Genomic DNA, 19,361 nt, shown 5'->3' on the forward strand with positions numbered 1-19,361 from the left:
AATAGTATTTACATTTGCATTTTTTTTTTTTTTTTAGTTCAGTTTCAAATATTTTATACACGTTTGATCGTACATATATTAATAAATATTGTTTTATATTATATTATGTTATCTTTATACATCCTAAAAAGTAAATATCGTATCTCCTTCTATGTACAGTAATAATAATAATAATAATAATAATAATGAAAAAAACATCGTATATTGTTCGCTTATGATCGGGTAATCAGTTCTGATATTTTTAAATGTACAAAAAATTTACTTAATTAGTTAATAGGTTAAAAATTATCACAGTAAAAAAAAAAAAAAAAATGATTACAATATTGTGGGTTTAAACAAAACACATTTAGATACATATATATATAAGTTTGTATATACATCGATAATTTAACGGCATGTACAAAAGATCAATATTTTTTTAATAAAACCGAAGTTGATAATAATCGTACGACACACAGTTTTAATAATAAAATAGGTAGGTGTAATTATTATTATTACTTGCGAATTATACTGTAAAAATTTAACCGTAAACCATACAATTACGTTGCCTTATTATAATATATTATACTGCCAAAGCGGAGAATCGATTGTCGGTCATAATATTTCAATATTATTATTAACAAAAAAAAAAAAACTGTTTCTATTATTGCGTGTAATAAAAATAAAAATTGTTAAAAACTGTCTAAATTCAAAATTATCATCCAAAACTGACGACTCGACAAATAAAAACCGTCTTACTACCATATCAATAATAATAATAATAATAATAATAATAATTACTATGTGATGCTGAGCGTTCAACAAAGCGTAAAACAATCTAGTATTTTTAAATAAATAATTTATAGAAAATCTATCACAACAATGTCGTAAAAATAAAACAAAAACAAAGGAACTTTATCGTTAAAAAAAAAAAATACCTAGTACAAAATTAAATAACAACGATGGCTGTATTTACAACACGGCGTCTAACGTGATCAAAAATTTGTATTTAAAATAAGTATACACGACGACAGGTCGATAATTATTTGCTCAAAAGGTTAAACCGTAACATGTAATTTTTGATTTGATTTTTTTTTTTAACTCTAATCTAGTGAAGACGGTTAAAAAATAAAAATAGTAGACGTTTGATGGCAAGATCGCCTACCCAACCAATAATAACGTAATATTATACATATATATAAATATAAATAAATTATTACGAAATATATACAAAATTAAGATTCGAAGAAAATAGTGTTTTTACAATAGTAATCAGTTTCTTGCCCCGACGCACTGAACGTCGGCTTCGGCGTACAGGCAAGACGATTCGCTACAAGAACAACCGCTGCTGCAACTGCCCTTGTCGTCGGCACCGCCGTTGTCGTCGTCGCACCATCCGCGGTTTCCTCGCCATTGTTCTGAGGGTAGAAATAAATAAAATTATAACATAATACTATACTTATTAATCAGTTATGGGTAAATAAAACAATAGTCAATTTTAATACGTTAGACTCTGTGGGGAGGGGCCATCGCTTATAGTGGATTTATTTTTAAGCCGGTAATATTACTACAACTGAACATTGTTGATAAAAAGAGTTATAAGTTATAACTGCCATTTTTTTTTTTTTTTTGTCAATAAATTGTTCAAAAGAAAACAATCAAAGCTAGCTGCTCACCGGAACGGTGTTTGAACGCTAGTCCGGGCATTGCCGACTGAACGCAACGGTCGATGCTGTTGCCTTCCGAACAGCAAGTGTTCATGTCGTCCAGAGATCGTTTGTTGCCGCCGACCGCACAAGACACGGGGTTGGCGTGGCCGTAAAGGAGCGAAGCGCTTTCGTAGTCGTAGTCGGATTGCATGCGGTTCTTGGAGCCGTACTTGTTGGCTCGGTCCGGTCCCTGGCACACGGACGGATGAGACGATCCCGGCACCTGCGTTACGACAGCAAATTAATAATAAATCAAGCGTTGCTCGAGTTTGGTCGTAGAATCAATTTAATGTGTTTTAACATCACACGGTTGTACTTACCGGAGGCGGTTGTGTGGATGGCGGCGGGTTGAACCGGTGTTCGTTGCCCTGGCCGGTGTATATCCACGCCGGAGTGTAACCGTTACAGCTGCCGGCCAAGGATTTGCTGGTCTGCATGTGCGACGGTTTAGAGAAACTTCCGGTGTGCATGCGACGGCCGGCTTGCGGACTTCCGCCGTTCGACTGCGGTGATGGTAAAGAGTACTTATAAGTAATACACACTTATGGACAACGCGTTGAAGCAAAGGTAGGGTAATCTTACCTGTGAAGTCTTCCTGATCACGTCCGAGGGCGGGTGTTGCGGTGGCGGCGGTAGGAACTCGTTCCAGTTTGGCGGCGGCGGCTGATTGATCGGATAGACGGGCGGTTTCCTCTTGTGATTGTTGAACTCGGTGTTGTCGTCTGCAAGTGAAAAATAACATAGCAATAGAACATAGTATTTTACTAGAGTAGGAAAATAGTATAATAAAATATAAAGGGTTGGATGGAAATTGTATTGCATATTAGGATGATGATTTATTGACTACAAAAGCTGTCGGACCCGGACCAAACTGTCCGACCCACCCCTATGCAACAACCCTGACACCTTATCTCCCGCTGCCTGGTTACTTACCGAGATAATGGTTGGACGATATTATGTTTTGATCGTGGCAGCGTTCGTGACACGAACCGTTTGAGCTCAACGTTTTCGTTTCGGACGAACTGCTGGCGGCTCCGAACAAATGCGTGGACTCCTGTAGGCGAATAATGACAACACACGTGACATGGGTTTTCTTTTGAATTTAAGCAGTGCATAAGCAGTATACTTACGTTGCAGTCGTCTCCCCGGTTCAGCAACGTGGTGGTGGCGTACGGCGTGGGGTTGGACACCAGGTCTTTGCGGGGGTTGTAGAAGGTCGACAGGTTCCTGGTATCGACTTCCGCGTAATCGGCGCAGGGTTCGTTTGCACGGCCAATGCCGCCGTTCAGCAGCTTCGATTCCGGATCCTTTTCGGCGTTTCGCCAACCCCGGTCGATCCACAGCGCCTCTTTGCCGCCGCTCAACATGCTCAGCTGCGACAAGTCTCCACTGACCACGGGCACTGCGCAAACGGAAAACACACACAAAATAAATATTCATGTCAACAGGCGTTCGAAACCCAAGTGCGGCAAAATAAAACGCAGGAATTTGTTGACTCACCGTTGAAGTGTCCGAGCTGTTTGCCGGCGTTCTGTTTCCGCTTCAAGTACACCACCGTGATGACCACCAACGCCAGCATGACCACCAGCACGGCCAACAGTACGATTATCCAAGCCTCGCCGGCGCCCGCGTTCGAGTAAGCCCTGGCCGGATACGCCGGATCCATGATGATAGGAACGGGCGCGCTGTAAGGTCCGTATCCGCTCCGGGTGTAAGCCTGCACTCTGGCCGTGAAACTGCCGCCGACGGTCAGGTTTAACACGATGTACGTGGCAGAGGCGTTCAGCAGCTCCTGGACCATGGGCTTAGTGGCGTTGTTGTTCTTCACTTGAATCTTGTAACCCAAAAGGTTGCCGTTGATGTGCTGCGGCGGCGGTGCCGACCATTTGATGAACGCCGAAGTAGCGTTGACCATGCCGGCTTGCACGTCTTCCGGGGCAGCCGAAGGAACTGCGACGAACAAAAAAAAAAAAACATTATTAGTATTAATCATGCTAAACGCACACTCGACGAGCACGCGACATGCGCTTTGCTCACCGTCTTCGTGGGTTTGGACGACCATCGAGTTGGACGGTTGTCCTTCGACCGTCTTGTAGAAAGGCACCAAGAAGAAATCGTATTTGGTAAACTTTCGCAGGTTGGCCAGAGTGTACGACTTGGGTTCGCCGTTGTTCATCATCACGGTTATCATGTTGTAAGTCTGCGAGCCGCCCGACAGCTCTCGGAACCGCACGTACACGCCTTCCACCCATTCCGGACTACTCAGAACCTTACAAGGGTAAACAGGACGGGTACGACGTTAGTTAATTTTTTCCAAGTCGCCCCAAACAACGCACACTTACCTCCCACATGATCCGCACCGACGTCGGCGATATGGGAAACAATTCCTTGAAGTCGATCACTTTGGTGCCGAGCCTCTCTCTGGCTTCGTCCAGCGACTGTTGCGAGATGACCGTGTTGGATCCTCCGGTTTTCACGACGGCCGACAGCGCACTGGGCACGCTCAGACCGTGCGAGTTCTCGGCTCTGACCATGAACACGTAAGAGGTGTCCGGTTTGAGATTTTCCACCTGCAGAGACAAACAAAACCCACATAAGTCAAGTCAATCAGACCCGTCGCCTTGACGTATCGTCTTGTACTACTACTCACCTCCATTGTGTTGGTGGATATCCGGTGCGCGGCTACTACCCATCCGGTCTGCAAGTCCGAACTGTAATACTCCAGGGTGTAGCCTATGATGGGAGAGGCCCCTAGATGCGGAGCAGGCGGTTTCCACGTGACGGTCACCGAGTTCAGAGTGACGTTGAGTATGGTCGGCACCGAAGGAGGAGCCGGGAACATGGCAGGGTCCGGCGCCCGGTGGAGACGGGACCCAGGAGATTCTTCCACGCTTAGCGATGCCGACCACGACGTTTCGCCGCTCTCGGACGACGCGGTGCAAGTGTAAAGACCGGAGTCGGATACTTCGAGTTCTAAAAATAAAAATAAAAACCATAACGTTTTATTTAAATATACGTACACTGGATTTTGGGGGTAGGAAACTTTGTCAAAGACTCGCGTTCCGTTCGCGCAATTTAAATAAATAAACATAATTAATTCATAAGCTCGACGAAAAAGGAATACGTTTGTTTAGCATCACAAAGGAACGGAGGCCGACCAGACAGTAGCAAATTATTATGCGCGGTAAATAATGTTCTATCCGGAGACGACGACGGTTTTCATTGCAGAGGTGTCCCCTCCTCGACCTTAGCGTTTTATACCACCCACCCAGGGTTACTTAGGTAAACAATATCGTATATTAAGGACCGCGACCGGGGTCTTACCGTCAATCTGCAACGTGCCCGACGAAGTGATAGTCACCCTGGGATCGTCCGGGGACAAATAGTTGCCGTTCCTGTACCATTTGATCGTGGGCAACGGGATACCGGATGCCTGGCAAGGCAAAGTAGCCGTCGACCTAGTGGCCAGTGTCTGATTGGTGGGACCGATGTCTACGACCGGGGGCGGTACGTCTTGCACCGAGGTTACCTGCGAACACATGACCACGACATTATAACGTGTGTTGTAGTCTACAAGAGCCAGCCGATGGTGGTCGGTCGAAACGGGTCAGATACCTGCAAAAACGCTCTCCAAGTCACCGAACCGGCGACGGACAGGGCGGAGCAGACTAAAAATCCAGCGTCCTCTTTCTGTGCGCCCTGTATGCGCAAAGTCCCTTCTTGGGTCACGTGGAAATGTCCGTATGCGTTCCCGGGAAACATGAGCACCTGCGATCCTTCTCGAGTCCAGAACACCGAAGGCGGCGGGTTACCTTGTGCAGCGCAGTCAAAGGTGGCGATGCCGTTGAGTCCGACCTTTTGGTCTTTGGGTTTGGTCGCAAACGTCGGCGGTGCTGGATAAAAAAAAAACCCAGTAAATAATCCGAACAAAATATTGAACATCTGATGTACTTACAGTGGACGGTCAACGAGGCTTTGGCCTTCTCGGTTCCCACGTCGTTCTCGGCGTTGCAAACGTACAGTCCCTCGTCTTGGGGCATCACGTTGATGATTCTCAGCGATTTGTTGTCCAAAATCTGGGCGCGTCCGAACGGCATTTTGCTGCCTTCCCGTTCCCAGTAAATGTTCGGTTTGGGGTCTCCGCCGACTTTGCACTCGAACTCGGCCGTCTGACCCGTGTGCACGGTAACGTCTTTGGGCTCGGCGTTCATGAAAGGTTTCACTGGAAAACGACAAAAGTATATATGGGGACATTAGTTACATATAATTGAAGTCGAAACGGCATAAACCACCACCACCGACGCAAACGCTTAACATAATAGTTATTAGCTACTATGGGTTTATCCTGATCGGGCGGAGGAGCCTATTAAGTCAAGTCGTTTGCTTATCTGTACGGCCGGCCGGAGAGTATTAAGCACACACTGTAATAACCGAGACGACGGTGTGTATTATATAATAACTACCAAATGTGTTCAAGGCAACGGATTTAAACTTTTGGGGTTCCAAAAGGATAATTGTTAGCGCGCCCGCCCAAACCGTTCGTTTTAGAGGGATATTAATTTTACCGCTGTTCGAAGCAAACGACTCGAGGGTAATTAAGATTTATACAATTTAAACATTACAAACTAACTACTACACCGGGCCGTTACAAAAATGTGTTGAATACATATTATTACAACGCCCTAAGCAAACAATTTTCTTCGGCGCTTAATGGTCCGACAGGTGTTCACCGACTACTTTGTAACCGGGGACGGCGGTTGTTTGAGAGCCGGGTAGAGCTTAATTTAACACAAATAGATACCCTGTGTGAAAGTACAACCGTCAAAGACCAAACGTTCTCATTTAATGAAAAATAAATCCCTAGTTATTTTCTCCGTCCGTTCTGCGGAAAAATATATTTTTATCATGGATATTTTATCTCTTATCACTTATTTCTTATCTCTTGTCTCATCTCTATTCTCTTATCACTAATCTCTCATACATTTTTACTTATCTCTAATCTCTAACTGAAAATGAAAGTGTAACGCAAAAATGGCATCATGAAATTTCTTGTGTCCAGCCCAATAAATAACATATCCCCATGTTAAAAACTATACAGGTAATTTTTGCTCGTGCACTATACTTTGTTAGCACGGCCAACCCGTAGGGACGACCGAGAGACGTGAGTAAAACATGTTCCCTCGGTCACGTGTGTGTTTCCCGGTGGATTAATGACTTTCTAACTGTATTGTTGCGACATAATATTTCTATATAAACGCGCCCGTTTATGTATAGGTCGGTTTCAAATGGCCCGCACTGGGCTTTTGGCCGGTGACATGCGTGAGCAGCCTATTGTTGCATTCACACGGTGTAAAAAACGAGACGAGGGGAAACAAAATATTATACATATATATATATATATATATACGTATTATAATGAAAAGAGAAGAATTATTGTAATAATAAGAGTGGAAAACGGCGTCGGGTCGAAAAAAAAAAAACAAAAACGAATCTCTGTTTCCGGCACATTAAACACTGTCTCGGTTTAGACGTCCCTCTTCCCCCCAGTCGAGGGGGTTACTTTTTTTTTGTTTTGCTTTTCTTCTGCCTAATGGCTCATCTATCAAAATCACTAGGACGCCGACGAGAAGTGGAAATCCGATTCGCTATTTATTTCGATTAGGCCGTGGAAAAACTTTCAATTGGCTGCTCTAATGGACTCCCAGAGGAAAATAATTGTCGAACAGGAAAAACCACGTTGACGCCCCGATGACGTATATATATATTTTTTTTTTGTGCACTACGGCACGCATACACACGTGCCTCCTGTTCGTGGGATATTGTTATATGCGTCGTCGGAAGCAGCAATGTAGGGTGTACAGTGATAATAATAATATAACGTAGCCGTAAAATATATTATGCAAAAAAAAAAAATGAACAAGTATAATAGTACGTTCGAACGCACACAATTGTACACACAGACTCCGCGCGAAGGTCTATAGGTACTTGCTATTCCCGATGCGTTTTTACTAGAGGATATTTGCACCCCGTATAATCGAATTTAGTACCCGTACTTACTTGCACGCACAACCGTCGAACCGAACGTTTATTGTTATCCGCAAATATGGCGATGTAAGCCCGACACATACAGACGTCCCGGTTAAGGTGCATTGGGAATGGCAACTAGGTTTTGACCGTGCATCGTACACACGGACATGACGGCTGTTGAATTTCAAATCTACAGACTGGTATTCAGTCAAAGGCCGCGAGGCTTTCAAACTACATTCGAACCGCTAGCCCGAGTACACCATTGTAATAATTTAATTTGGCAGACAGCCCTCATTGGGTAATGCGATTGATATTGAAGTTGAGACAAATGGTCTAAAACGAAATAGCAGGAACGACGAGCGGGTTTTAGACGTGGGAAGTAGCTCATACATTGTTCTAGTCGAATGAGGTGAAAATAAGTAAGCAAGGAGTGTTGTGCGACACTCAGACAGGGGCGGGCGGTGTGTAGGAAGTGTGTCTTGGACGCTTCATAAAGAGGGCTGAAGGTAAAAACGGAAGTAGCCGTGCAGAGTTGAAATCGGATCGTTGAAAGAAGGGAGAAAAATAAATAGGACAAAAGGCAACGAGAGGGATTAGGGTTAAGTTCCACTTACCGTTTACGGTGAGTCTGGCCGGAGTGCTCTCTCGCATGGCTACGATATTCTGTGCGACACAAAGATATTCTCCACCGTCGTCTTGCTGGACGTCCGTTATCATCAGATTGCCTCCGTCCACGATTCGCATCCTAAACAAACGATATGTTGATTGATTGCCACCATGAGTGAGTTTGCACACGGTAATTTTCATTAATGATAAGATTGAGGCATTTCTAACCAAAAAATTGCAATTGTTCTAACAGAAAACGAGGGGTCTTATCCTTAATGAATCATCCTGTATAGTATATATGCAGAGCATTGAAATTGACTCAAGTTTAATTAAATCAAATTAAGTATCAATTTAACACTAATTCACCAATTAAACCTCAGTAATCGACCGAGTATTAATTAATCAATTGTAATTTAATCGTTAACTATATTGATCCAAATCTAGTTGACTAAATCATTTTTATTTAACATTTTAAAAATAATCCATTCGAGAATCACTATTACGTTGCAGGTTATCACACACAACGTTATACTTTTAACTCTTTTGGACTGAACGATTTTTTTTTAAACACTGGAAAAACGTGAGGGTGTTTAACCGTGCAACTCGATGTCAGCCATTTTGTCAGCATTATTATGATAACAATTACCTCGCCGACGATTCAATGTGCACGTCTTCTCCGTCTTTCTTCCACACGACCACCGGGTCCGGATGTCCTTTGGGGGGGCTGCACTCCATCAGGGCCGTCTGTCCTTGGGCCACTTTGGTGTCTTTGGGTTCGATCCGGAATTCGTCTTTCAAAACTGCAACGCAAAATAATCACACAAACCGATTAGTATGAAAGTAGTCTGGAAAAGGACGGTTGTTGTTATAAATTGTAATTTTATTTTTTGACTACCGTAGTTTTTTTTTTTTACCATCAAGTATACATGCGAAACGCCGGCAAGAGCCTAGTGCCAAATTTGCATTTTGAAACGTATTTTCCACCTCGGTGGGTCGCGCGCAAATAAATCCGGATTAAGCGCGACAACGCGGATTAAGTTACAAATGAATCGTCATTCTCCGGCGTCTCTTCTCCGGTAACAGATTAGAAATCCCACGGTGGATTTGTTTTGGTACTTTGCCCGTGCGCACAAGGTATATATACATATATCTACCCCCGGTGTAATGTATATAAGACGAACGTCAGTTGGACTTGACGGGCGAACAGAGATAGGTCGGTATATTTGTTGCCTTGTGACGGACAACACCGGTTATTGTATAGGCGAAAAGATAATATTATTTTTTTTCTAACCAAGCCCCGGCGCACATACTCCAGAAGAGACGGGTAAATATGGTTAATTTCATCATCACAAAAAGGGATTAACGCCGACAAACACTGAGGGTCGGACACGACGAGACACACAATACAATGCTGTGCAGCTCTGCGATGTGGGTTTTCTTATTTCCTCCCCGACGGAAACACGGTTGTGTAAATATCGGAGACGGGCCTGCTCTGCTGGTGTGTTTATCGACGACCAAGAAAAACACAAAAATATGACTCACGGCTATTAAACGAAAGAACAAGGGGGGTGAACTCCCGGGTCTCGTGTTCTTGTGTATTTGTATTGACAATAATAGTACACTTGTCGTATCGCCAAAAAGTGGTCGATTTCAGAATTGAGAAAATTTTCAATTTATTAGTCTCTCTTTCTTATCACTTCCAAGGTTAAAATCCAAATTAAGGTCGTCATAGGGAACGCTTTGTTTTATATTTACTCAATAAACCCATACGCCCACTTCCAGGGGAGTAAGTCCCAAAGATGTGAGTTTCCATGGAAATGAAAAACGATATGGATCTACAAATCCACCGTATCACAACGTGTTTACTGATAACAAACCGCTTCCTAGACATGTTATGGTTGCCTTTTTAAGGAATTTAACAGCTCATTAAAAACATATTACTCAAACTATCCCTAACCTGGCGGTAAATTCAATATTTTAGAGATAGGTTAAGTTGCAATGTCGCTTTTTTCAAGATACCTACCACCATGTCATTGGCGGCACTTAAAGGGTCAGCTTCTGGGACCTTGGAACAAGCCAGGGGTGTGAGGAGGAATTGGCTATTAATCGACTTGTTTACCTTTGTTATTGAAACAAATTAATCATTCTGATTGGAACATTTTGTTGACCTGAATACACCTAAATGAACAATCTTTGAGACATGCCAAAAATAATGATAATGACACAGACACAAATGTACCACTTCGTTAATATTATACAATTACATTCTACTACCCACTCGAACGGCACACAAGGTAAGTAAATTAGTATGTAACAACCTCTTCCTCCGTCCAACGATATTTGACAATATCAAACAAGTAGTTTCCATATACTTTCTCCGCGCCGGTGTCGATTACCGCGGTGAAATTCTTCGTTTACAGGGATAAGAAACGGACAATAGACCGCTTGACAAAACAATGACCAGATGGGTAGTAAAAAAACTACAATAATGATTATCCATTCGAACGGTGTGTATAGATAATGAGCATTCCTGCGGCCTAGACGTTTTGACGGGGCGACCGGTTAATATTACAGCGATCGCCGAAACGACGGTTAACGCACTTACTATGTACTTGAGACTTACACGTGTATCGCAATGTCACGAAACGATTATGTAATCCAGTACACAAGTTAATATTTCGGACATCCCGTCGTTTGGAAAAATCATCATGTTCCGAATGCCTCTTAGGAATGTTAAAACACATTAACCGCTCATCATCGTATTGTCATTGGTTCGAATTCTAATTCATCCGCTTGTATATACACACTTGACTACATTCGTGGATAAGTCGGAAAACTTACATAGGTAACATTAATAGGATCGGCCAGACGAATCCTGGATCTGAGATTCTGCTTAAGAATCACTTCAGATCAGTTTTACCTACATTTCTATAACGTGGACGTGTGCGAGCGAGCTCATGTTGATAATTTTATCAGCAACACTGTTACTAGTTTGTCTGACGGTGCCTTCACGGTTTAAGGGAGCAATATCAAATGTCAAATTATACAAAGCCGGCGAGCCAAACGGATCACAGCACGGAGTAAATTTTAAAAAAATCGCTTTGACTGTTATTTATGAACCGTGTAAGTACGCTGACACTATACTGTTGTACATACACTTTGTGTGTAATATAATGAGCGACGTTTGCTGTCGGCCGTGCGGTTAATTGGACAACCGCCACCATTAATTGCGGTCGTCTGTTGTGACAATAATCCTAATATAGTATCCTATATTAAATAAATAGATACAATTATTTTGCTGCTTTGGTCCTGCTATATGCGACACACGTTGTATGTGATGCATCAATCGCAGGGTTTGTAAGGAGTTGTCGTTATTGCCGTATCATAAATATACTTGTGTACTTTTCAACTCCATCCCGTTGTTGGCTATGTACCGGCTACTCGCCGGACTCGTTGGCACGAACCGTTTTTCTCTAAATGCCGACGGGAATAATTTGTTATATTCGCTCCTGTTTTATCTCCCGTGTGTTGCCGCCTATCCTGGTTTTCCCACATTTCCCCTCGGACGGGATACGACCGCAGTGAAATATGTTCTGGACGTCTGGGTCGTTACACAGCAGCTATTATAACACACAGCGAGCAGAGAGTAAATAATAATAATAATAATATCGTTTATACCAATAACGAGCGGACTTGTATTTCGCCTCCAGACATAAACCGCGTGTGACTCCTGACCGATTTGATGAGTGGAAAAAGCGAAGTTACACCACAGTTTTGCACTTGGGCAGTATTAAACGTATAGCAGTGACAAAATAATATTATAACCTTTTGGACGTGGAAATCAATTGTGTTGATACCATAATAATCATACATTGAACCCGTGATGGCTCTGCACGATAAACAACGACGACAGACGTCGAAAATATAATTGAACCATAATAAATAACAGAATAATAATAATTGTTTATGGGGTGCAGGGGTTGGCCGGCTTTTGGATTTATTAAACTATTCTCTCTCTCTCTCTCTCTCTCTATACACTGTATAAATGGATATCGGAATCACGAAATGGGAATGTAATAAAATCGAGTCGCTTTTTATCAGATTATTATTTTGACCGTAACAATAATATAAAAAATAAAATACAATGCATTGTTAATAATAATAATAATAATAAAACGAAATTCACGAGCGGGTGGGTCGATCGATTTGAAAAAAAAAGTTTTCTTGAAAATTTATACACCGGACTTGTAATTGAATATATAATTTTCTATAAAAACCTAAAGCTGCTTCAAGTTGCTGAACGATTTTTCTCTACATTCTCTACTCCACACACACACACACCTATATGTCTGTATCTACTTCTACTCTAATCTTTCCTCTGAAATCATCTATTGTCTCTCTCGTTTTCTATTTTCTGCTATTGCCACACACAAATCTCTATCTACCACCTCGTCCACACAACGATAGTGGAGGAATGTGCGTGCAATTTGTACTGCACGGGAGACCGGAGAAAGACCACCAAAGGTCTACGGCCGTTGTGACAAGTGAAAGGCTCGGACGGAAAGCTAACAACGACGACGACAATAATAATAATAATAATAATAATAAAAAATACAACATCCACTGCTGCTGGTCGTTTAGGGGCGTCGTCGGATATCCGGGGCAGTGTAGAGAGTCGCAGAGCAAGAGCAGAGAAAAATATAAAATAAAATATGTAATAACGATCTGGGATTAATGTATAAATATATATATATATATATATATATACACATGAACGGGGCGGTCTGCAGACACGAGAGAGGAGAGGGCCAGCCAATATCTGGGATTCGCAATCTCTTTTTATGGCGCTCACCGTCGACCACGCGGGTTTTTCCAACGGGAACCTTCGTATACGCGCATTATGTTATTGGCGTTTTCACCCCCCCCCCCCATTTGCGGGGTAGTCTCTTATGTTCTCTAGCCGCACACTAGACGGGTCCCTCGGCCACCGACCAAGGGTAACGACGGACGGACGGACCCGCAGAGCACGGAAAAGGACGTTGTTTGAATAGGTTCCAAAAGCGAAAGCACACACACACACATGCATGATGTTTCTTTTTTTCTTTTTGGATCCAATCCAAACAAACTACTTTGTTTCAAAACTATCTCTTCCCTGGCGCATGACCGAACCCTGTCGTCGTCGCAGGGTAATTTCCAATTCGAGTAATGCCCAAGTCCGTTCGACGCTGTTGTATGCAAAAAGTTGGCGTTTCCCATGCAGCAGACCTGCCTGTCTGGCTTTGAATGAGGTCTTTTTTTCTTTTTGTTCGTTCGGACCGGCATTAATCCCGTTAAAAACGTCGGTTTCGATGAAACATCAAAAGAAAATTAATTAAATTGTCGTCGGCGGGTTAGGCCCCCTAAGCGCCGCTTTTGTGCGCGCACATATTGGGAAAACCGCAGCGCGGGAAAGCCCACAACGAGTCAGCAGCCCCACGAACGACGACGACGGGGCTCGTTCGTAATGTAATAATAGTCGGTGGTCGCGCGCGTTAAAGCCTTTTGTACCCTGCTCGACTCAGCAGTGTCGCCAGTACTTAATTATCAATTTTCCCTAAAGCCGTCTAGTGATGACAGCCATTTTGGTTTATTTGAGACCAAAAAGCTGAAACAAACCGGCGACTACATAAGATGGTCCGGTACATAAGATATCTTTTTTAGATAAAAAAAAAAACAAATTACTCTCTAATCCCCCTGAATTCCATATTTGCAATTTTCCAGCAAAATTCCACCGTGACCTGGGAATTCCACCGTGACCTGGCAACACTGCGGCTCCAAGTCTCATATTCGAGCTCTGCCGTTGGTCGGGTTTTTTTTGTATACTTTAACCCAATGGAAGTAAGGAAATAGGCTGTATAAGGGTTTTAACGGACAAAGCTATTGTCGGGGTCGAATCCAATTTCACACGGACCCCGCATCGGCCATTACAACCCCGAAGCATGTCGGTCCCGTTGGTCGTATTCACCTGCAGAAAAGCACTGGGCAGAGAAAGGTCGGCGATTGTACTTAATGGACCCGAGCGGAGTGGAGTGGTCGGTCGCACAAGTATTTACAACGTTTTGCTATCACCAGTACTACTCTACGCGGTAATAACGGAACTAAGGCGGCGGGCAAAACCCCGAACGAGAGTCCGAAGGGTTTAAACTGTAAAAACCGTGTCCGTTTATATTATGATGGTCGGCTTGGACGCGAAGGGGCAAAAGGGCAAAAAGGTCCTGGAAACTTTTATGCCGTACTGGGTTTTTTTTAACCGCGAAACAAGGTATACTGACACGGTGGTGGCGGATTAACTTTGGCCATCTTCTATTTTCACAACGGTCCCTAGTTTTGTCGGTCAGGTCAAAAAAGGACGTTTTTGAGTTTTAATTTAGTATAACCCGACCAACCGGTGGAATATTATTCAGTTAACAATTTCAGTACTCAAAATATAATACGAGAAGCAAACGTCGGTGCAATATCGCCGCGAGGGGTGGGGAATTGACTTAAAATGGGGGATTTCCAACCGAGAGCGGCATAATTAGTAGTCGTATTGAATGAAAGCCACCCTCGCGAGCATATTATCTGATCCATCAGACAAATCAAAAACCGTCGGAGGGCAATCGAATATTGCTTCGATATGAAATCTATAATTGGACGTCTTCTTCCCCCGCCCCGACAAAGGCCCAGTTGACAGAGACAGTCCCCAGAGTATAAAAAAAAAAAACCACCGAACCGTATGATGGGATAACTGATTTTGGTCGGTTAGAGACGTTAGCTGGCCTTATAAGTTCGCACGTGTTGTCCGTCGATACTTATCAACTGTATTATGCCAAGTCCATTCGATTAGGCTCGATTTCGATTGGAGAGCAGTCTAATTTATCAAATAGATAACCTTCAAACCGGAAGAAAACACAATACGGTTAGTAGGCCAAGTTATCGCCCGAGCAAGAATATAAATTCTACCTTTTTGTTTTTGGTGAGATTTTTTTTTGAAAATAGAAAATTTATGCGGTTTCTACTATTTATTTAGGTATTTATTTTTTATTCTCTACAGCTGTTGTCGTCAAATAGAAACGCTGATAATTGCATATTTATTATAATTGAATAAATACACAAGGGAGATTGTTTAAAGAAATCCGGACCACCCGGACGGACTCCATCGCGATCCATTGTGCACATTAAAAAAAAATAAAAAAACGCGTGTCATTGTACAACCAATTTACACCTTCTTATCATATTAGAGTTCAGACCAACTGCGGTAGTGTTGACTGTTGTAATAATATACAATATTGTCACGGGAGTCGCCCACGCGTCAGACGAGGAAAAATTATCATGACTTGCCATGCTATGTACGCGTTTGTGTAACGGCACTGTTAATAGTGTTAACCATTAACATAGGTATGTACACATATTATACACAATGTGTACACCACACTCGTTTGGTATTAGCTGGGCAAGTCCGCCGGTGACAAAATTATTGTTATTGCGCACGAGTAACAAACGATGTTCGCACGTTTTAATTGTCCACAGATTTCCTCGTTTCGAAAATACCACCAAACAACGATGGACGGTCACACGCACTCGTGGCATTCCCATGGGTCAAGCAGTTTGAAAACAAAAATAATGGCTTATTGTCCGGGGCAATAATCGTTAAGGACTTTATATTTACATTTACACAACACAATACTTGGCTCCACACCAAAAACCACCAGTGATAATCTGGTCGACGTTTTCGTTTACAATTTGTTTTTGCCTTTACATTTTTTAGTTTTAATTAACCCCCCAAGACATATTATACTTTGTCGCCGTACCGCGATTAACAGCAATAGCTTCAGTGACTATAACACAGCTATCGTCGCCTCGCAGTAGGTGTATGTACACTGTGCATAACCCGACAATGAACCGTTGAAATTAATTCTAAATACACCCGAGACAAGCGGGTACATGCATTCCGACCCGTCGAGTATACATATATATATGTATATTATGTATAATATTGCGTTGTCGTTAGTTCAACGTGACAACAAATGTACGACAGTAATAATAATTTATTGCTCCTTGGATTGATTTCACAAAGCGTCCCACCGGGTGTGTTTATTTCTGTAATTAGGCGACATTTCTTCTCTTCTGTTGTACCATAATAATATATTATAATATGAATAACCCGCTAACGACGCGCGTTCAGTGCTTGTTTGATAATATTTTGATCTCACCCCTCCTAATCGTGGTGGTATAGGATCGATTAACAAAAATAGCCGCCTTAATTACCCGACAAAGAAAATTGTGTGTGTGTGTGTGGAGGGTCGGCAGAAGTGTTTGTGGTAGCGGAGCGCGGTTCAGATGCGATTATATTTATAAGGGATGTGTAAAAACCTTTTAGAAAGTATCCGAACTGCGACGTCACACGTGAATATAATACTAAAACCTACCAAGACGAATGTATGTATATATACATTAGGGGTAAACGATCATTCTGTAAGACGCGGTCCGGTCGTAATGGATCTCCCGGGCTGCGGGCTGTCAACTCCGGTGTTAATCCCGTGTACGGCCCGAAGGCGATGACGGTGACTGTGCGCAATAACATTACACTATTGTACGTTTTTATTTCTAAGCCGCAATCCTTTTATTTTTCAAAGGGGGATGTTCGGCCGAACGACTTTAATGGCGGCGCTTATTAGGGTTACAAAAAACCAAAATAGTCGGACCGTACGGTTGTTATAATATAATTCCATAAAGTGCGATAGTGCCCGGTATGATGATGTATCTCCGTTTGCATAGCCAAAAAAAAAAAAACGGTCTAAGTATTATGGATACGCTCGCACTTATTGTTATTATATACCAGAAAGGAAGTACTGGCAGACGAGGGGTAAAAAAAAAAAAACGCTCACTCCGTCTCGTTTGTCGTATAGCTTCCTTTTTTTTTTTGCCCTTCCACTGCCCTCCGTTTAAGGCCTACGTGAAACCAGAAGACGAGAATACAAATATAGCATACATATATATATATATATAGATAGCCTCCCTCTCCAGCCAGCCAGTCATGTACACAGGGATGTACAAAGAATGAAGTCACGAGTGAACAAAGTCAGAAAAAAAACACCATTTCTTTAAGGGTCGTTTATTCTTGCATTTTATCCATAATATATAATATTATTGTACGATGCATGTGCGACGACTCGTATCGTCCTTTTCAATGTTCGGACGGGCAACGACGACAAAAACCTTTTACAGAGTCTGATGCTAATTTGTTTTTTTTTCCTTGGGCATATATTATGTACTTGCATAATGACGTGCGGAAAATTCAACCTGCGTGCCGGGGCATATACAAAGCGTTCGTTGTCGTCGTCATCTGTATGATAAAACTATAACAACATAGTTTGTCTACACATAATGATTACCAAAGGTGAACAGAGTAAAATTGGTAAGTGGCTATTTGGTTAACCGTTATTCAGTCCAGAACGAGTAAGTGAATGTATTTACTTGTGTCAATTTTCTCCAACGACGATAAGGTAATAAAGCCTGCGACCATAGCATTATCACAACTGATTAGCAATATGTTTTGTATCACATATTATGGTTGTGAAAAACAAACTGAAAATATGTACCAGAGAAATGCGACTTGGGCATTTTGGTCACACTGCAGCGCTCGCCTTTTCGCTTACTACATCATAATATTTTATTACTTACTGCGACCCCCTGCTCTGCCCGTACGTTATTATATGTCATGTCGGCAAAACAGCACAGTTACATTTTATATTATTATTATTATTATTATAAGCAATCGACCGCAGTACAGCCCAGGGTTTGTGCGAAAGCTGCGGCGCCAGACCACCGACGACCGGACAGTCACAAGCTGCAACGGATATAATAAAGCGAAGGTCGTCGAAAGCCAAAAACACGGTTGTACCGTGCACCCCCCATTTCGCGTTGTCATTCCCCTTCACCTCTCCCGAAGGAAACGGCGCAAATTCCTGAAAACTTTGTCAGTGCACACACACAAACACACAACCGGTCGTTTTTACTAACCGGAAGGATATATAAATAGTAACAACAACAACAATAATAATCATAACGATCACGAGAAAAACATATTTATTATACTCGCTCTGACACACCCCCCCCCCCCCCCGTTCGCTTGGACTACAAATGGACCATTTGTCCGTTTGACGGACGTTTATTTCCATCAGAAAGTTTCGATATTTGACTTTGGGCTAGGTTTTGGACAAAGGCTTAATCCGGTCAAACAAGATAGCATCAGGGACATATAATCATAAAAGATTATGCTCGTCTTCAGAGTAGGTACTTGCTATGTACATTCCAAGTCAAGTTTGGGTTCGAATCGAAGGTAGCAAAATAAAATGAAAACATAATGTGTATTTGTCGTCACTGCCCTGACTATGTGAAACAGATTCGTTTCACACACTCCTCCGCGCTTTTGTCGAAAATGGACGTTTAACTCTCCCCGAGGGGTCAATCTTCGCACGTCTTTCCGGAATGAGAAAAAATTGTGAAAACGGTTTGATCACAAACACACACCCGGTCACATATATGGAGTTTATTTTCTCCCCTATACGCGACCCAAAAGAGACGTTTCGCAGAAAAGCTGATATTTTCCCGTCCAGACACGCCAGTAATTTCATTCATTGTCAACAACAGCAACACAATAGACGGAAACAACCGTACATAAAAACACACCTCGCCCCTCCTCCTATCTGCCGTAAGATTAACATCTCGCCGAAATGCAATTTCCAGTCAATATCATCTCACATCTCTTCCCAGACTGCCTCTTCCCAGCATCAGTGTAGGTATAAGATCACAACAGCCGCCGGCTACTGTCAGCAAAAACTCTAAACACACACACAAGTGTACGAATTGTGCCTAAGGACGAACATTTCTTTAAACTATATTATACAATGGAAACGTCTGTTGCACGGCATCCTAGGAAGCTCAGACGAATATAATTTTCCGCTTCGTAAAACGATAAAATATTATAGACAATATATATAGCTCGAAGACTCTACGACC

The 19,361-nt window shown here is 42.5% G+C and overlaps 1 protein-coding gene across 2 annotated transcripts in view; it reads right to left on the minus strand.

Annotated features, from left to right (window-relative positions):
* Positions 1-154: 154 nt before the first annotated feature.
* Positions 155-19,361, minus strand: part of LOC126842985 (roundabout homolog 2-like) — a 153,399-nt gene continuing 134,192 nt past the window's right edge. Inside the window, exons 4-18 of one of the 2 annotated variants that reach the window (XM_050580257.1) lie at positions 8,968-9,121; positions 8,330-8,460; positions 5,644-5,910; positions 5,304-5,581; positions 5,013-5,217; positions 4,339-4,661; positions 4,031-4,258; positions 3,726-3,957; positions 3,189-3,638; positions 2,819-3,090; positions 2,622-2,742; positions 2,271-2,410; positions 2,009-2,191; positions 1,656-1,911; positions 155-1,397 (exon numbers count right to left, since the gene is read on the minus strand). In XM_050580257.1, the coding sequence (XP_050436214.1) occupies positions 1,252-1,397; positions 1,656-1,911; positions 2,009-2,191; positions 2,271-2,410; positions 2,622-2,742; positions 2,819-3,090; positions 3,189-3,638; positions 3,726-3,957; positions 4,031-4,258; positions 4,339-4,661; positions 5,013-5,217; positions 5,304-5,581; positions 5,644-5,910; positions 8,330-8,460; positions 8,968-9,121 (3,386 nt within the window). In that variant the 3' untranslated portion in view covers positions 155-1,251. The remainder of the gene's footprint in view (positions 1,398-1,655; positions 1,912-2,008; positions 2,192-2,270; positions 2,411-2,621; positions 2,743-2,818; positions 3,091-3,188; positions 3,639-3,725; positions 3,958-4,030; positions 4,259-4,338; positions 4,662-5,012; positions 5,218-5,303; positions 5,582-5,643; positions 5,911-8,329; positions 8,461-8,967; positions 9,122-19,361) is intronic. The other variant, XM_050580256.1, reaches the window with a different exon arrangement.

This window comes from Adelges cooleyi, unplaced genomic scaffold (genome assembly GCF_023614345.1).
Source record: "Adelges cooleyi isolate 19-005CV unplaced genomic scaffold, UGA_ACOO_1.1 ACOO_flye_CR_arks_rails_tigmint_CR_PRNA_574, whole genome shotgun sequence".
Classification (NCBI taxonomy): Eukaryota; Metazoa; Arthropoda; class Insecta; order Hemiptera; family Adelgidae; genus Adelges; species Adelges cooleyi.